Raw genomic sequence first — 2,500 nt, 5'->3', positions numbered from 1 at the left:
AGTTTACCATAATGAACGTAATATTAGTCGTTTACCGTAATGAATGTAATATTAGCAGTTTACCGTAATGACTGTAATATTAGTAGTTTACCGTAATGACTGTAATATTAGTAGTTTACCGTAATGAATGTAATATCAGTAGTTTACCATAATGAACGTAATATTAGTCGTTTACCGTAATGAATGTAATATTAGCAGTTTACCGTAATGACTGTAATATTAGTAGTTTACCGTAATGACTGTAATATTAGTAGTTTACCATAATGAACGTAATATTAGTCGTTTACCGTAATGAATGTAATATTAGCAGTTTACCGTAATGACTGTAATATTAGTAGTTTACCGTGATGACTGTAATATTAGTCGTTTACTGTAATGAATGTAATATTAGCGGTTTACTGTAATGAATGTAATATTAGTAGTTTACCATAATGAACGTAATATTAGTAGTTTACCGTAATGAATGTAATATTAGTAGTTTACCGTAATGAATGTAATATCAGTAGTTTACCGTAATGAGTGTAATATTAGCAGTTTACCATAATGAATGTAATATCAGAAGTTTACCGTAATGAATGTAATATTAGTAGTTTATTGTAATGAATGTAATATCAGTAGTTTACCATAATGAATGTAATATTAGTAGTTTACCGTAATGAATGTAATATCAGTAGTTTACCGTAATGACTGTAATATTAGTAGTTTACCATAATGAACGTAATATTAGTCGTTTACCGTAATGAATGTAATATTAGCAGTTTACCGTAATGACTGTAATATTAGTAGTTTACCGTGATGACTGTAATATTAGTCGTTTACTGTAATGAATGTAATATTAGCGGTTTACTGTAATGAATGTAATATTAGTAGTTTACCATAATGAACGTAATATTAGTAGTTTACCGTAATGAATGTAATATTAGTAGTTTACCGTAATGAATGTAATATCAGAAGTTTACCGTAATGAATGTAATATTAGTAGTTTATTGTAATGAATGTAATATCAGTAGTTTACCATAATGAATGTAATATTAGTAGTTTACCGTAATGAATGTAATATCAGTAGTTTACCGTAATGACTGTAATATTAGTCGTTTACCGTGTCTTTATTTTAAATTGTTATATTAACAGACCTTATCTTAGGGCGCTTTCACACCACTAGTTAGATTATGTGGTCCGCGTTCACACCTGCAAACGAGTCAAGATTGGTCCGATTGACGTTCCCTCATCTTCCGGTAGGTTGGCATTTAGTGCGGAGTCAAGCGGACCGAGACCTCCTCTGTTTGGAGGTCTGGGTCCGCTTGAGTTGTGCGCACCCGAACCCGAACCGAACTCCGAATGGACTGTTTAGTGCATCAGCTGCTGTTGGTGTGAAAGCGCCCTTACCTGTGTCTGTGGTCCTTTTATATCCTTTATTATTAATATTATTTTTAGACTTATTTATGAGTTTTTAACCAACTTCCGTTTGTTTTAGTGAATTTTAAGGTTTTTAACATAGTGAGTCCCCATTTTTTACCTTTCCTAACCCTTAAAGTAGAAATGCGCTGCAGGTTTTTACAGCTTGCAGAAGTGACAATAAATGAAACCCAACTATAAAAACTAAAGTATAAAAGTCTTGTTTGTATCTGCAGATAAAAGTAACTACAAACAGCTGCTGGGAGCCATGGACTACTCCTTCCTCTGTGCCTACGCGGTGGGAATGTACCTCAGGTGAGAAAGAAGAGCACAAATACTTCAATAAAGAAAGAATCAGAATCTCATTGATGCTATTTTTTACTCTGGATGTGCAATTTTATTTCTATATATATATAAAATCTATCTTTCTCAAGTATATTCCACACTTTGACTCCTTTTAAAAGCTTTTTAAAAACATCTTTGCTTTGCATTAATTATAATCTTCTAAATGTGCAGGTTGCATCTTATTTTGAAGTTCACACATTGGTGGCAGGAAGTTGTTGTTGTTGTTGTGGTTAATGTGATGTCATCACTGTGCAGCGGCATCATCGGGGAGCGGCTGCCCATCCGACTGTACCTGACGGTCGGCATGGTGACCAGCGGCCTGTTCACCTGCCTGTTTGGGCTCGGCTACGTCTACAACATCCACAACCTGGGCTTCTACATATTTGTCCAGGTGAGACATCCATTTAACGAGCAACGAGCCAATCGCATCGATGCAACATAAAAACATCCACCAGACATCGATCATTTATGACGTGCTTTTATTTTGAAATTCCCCTTGCAGGTAAACACCAGAGTTATAAAAGAGAAGCAAAAATTCTGCTTTAATGTATAATAATAGAAACGTAATGTTCTTTTAGTTTTCTTTTTATAGGATGTGAAAAAAGCTGTGCTCCCAATACAGGTGGATCCCAGCCTACCTGCATTGGGAGCAGCTCCTGCTTTCTGACTCCAGTTTCTTCTTTTATAGGATGTGAACATTTAAAAGCTTTATATCAAAATGTGGCACTTTATAAAGAACGGTAAACTACTAATATTACAT

The 2,500-nt window shown here is 34.4% G+C and overlaps 1 protein-coding gene across 2 annotated transcripts in view; it reads left to right on the top strand.

Moving 5' to 3' along the window:
• The window catches only part of slc37a1 (solute carrier family 37 member 1), a 33,824-nt gene that overhangs the window by 10,062 nt on the left and 21,262 nt on the right, over window positions 1–2,500 (top strand). For both annotated transcript variants that reach the window (XR_008321951.1, XM_053328881.1), the window contains exons 4-5: window positions 1,632–1,710; window positions 1,996–2,131. Coding sequence is in view for 1 of the 2 variants with exons in the window: in XM_053328881.1 (XP_053184856.1) it covers window positions 1,632–1,710; window positions 1,996–2,131 (215 nt within the window). In the remaining variant the exon portion in view is untranslated. The remainder of the gene's footprint in view (window positions 1–1,631; window positions 1,711–1,995; window positions 2,132–2,500) is intronic.

This window comes from Scomber japonicus, chromosome 11 (assembly GCF_027409825.1).
Source record: "Scomber japonicus isolate fScoJap1 chromosome 11, fScoJap1.pri, whole genome shotgun sequence".
Classification (NCBI taxonomy): Eukaryota; Metazoa; Chordata; class Actinopteri; order Scombriformes; family Scombridae; genus Scomber; species Scomber japonicus.
This window is presented reverse-complemented; position numbering and strand designations above follow the sequence as displayed.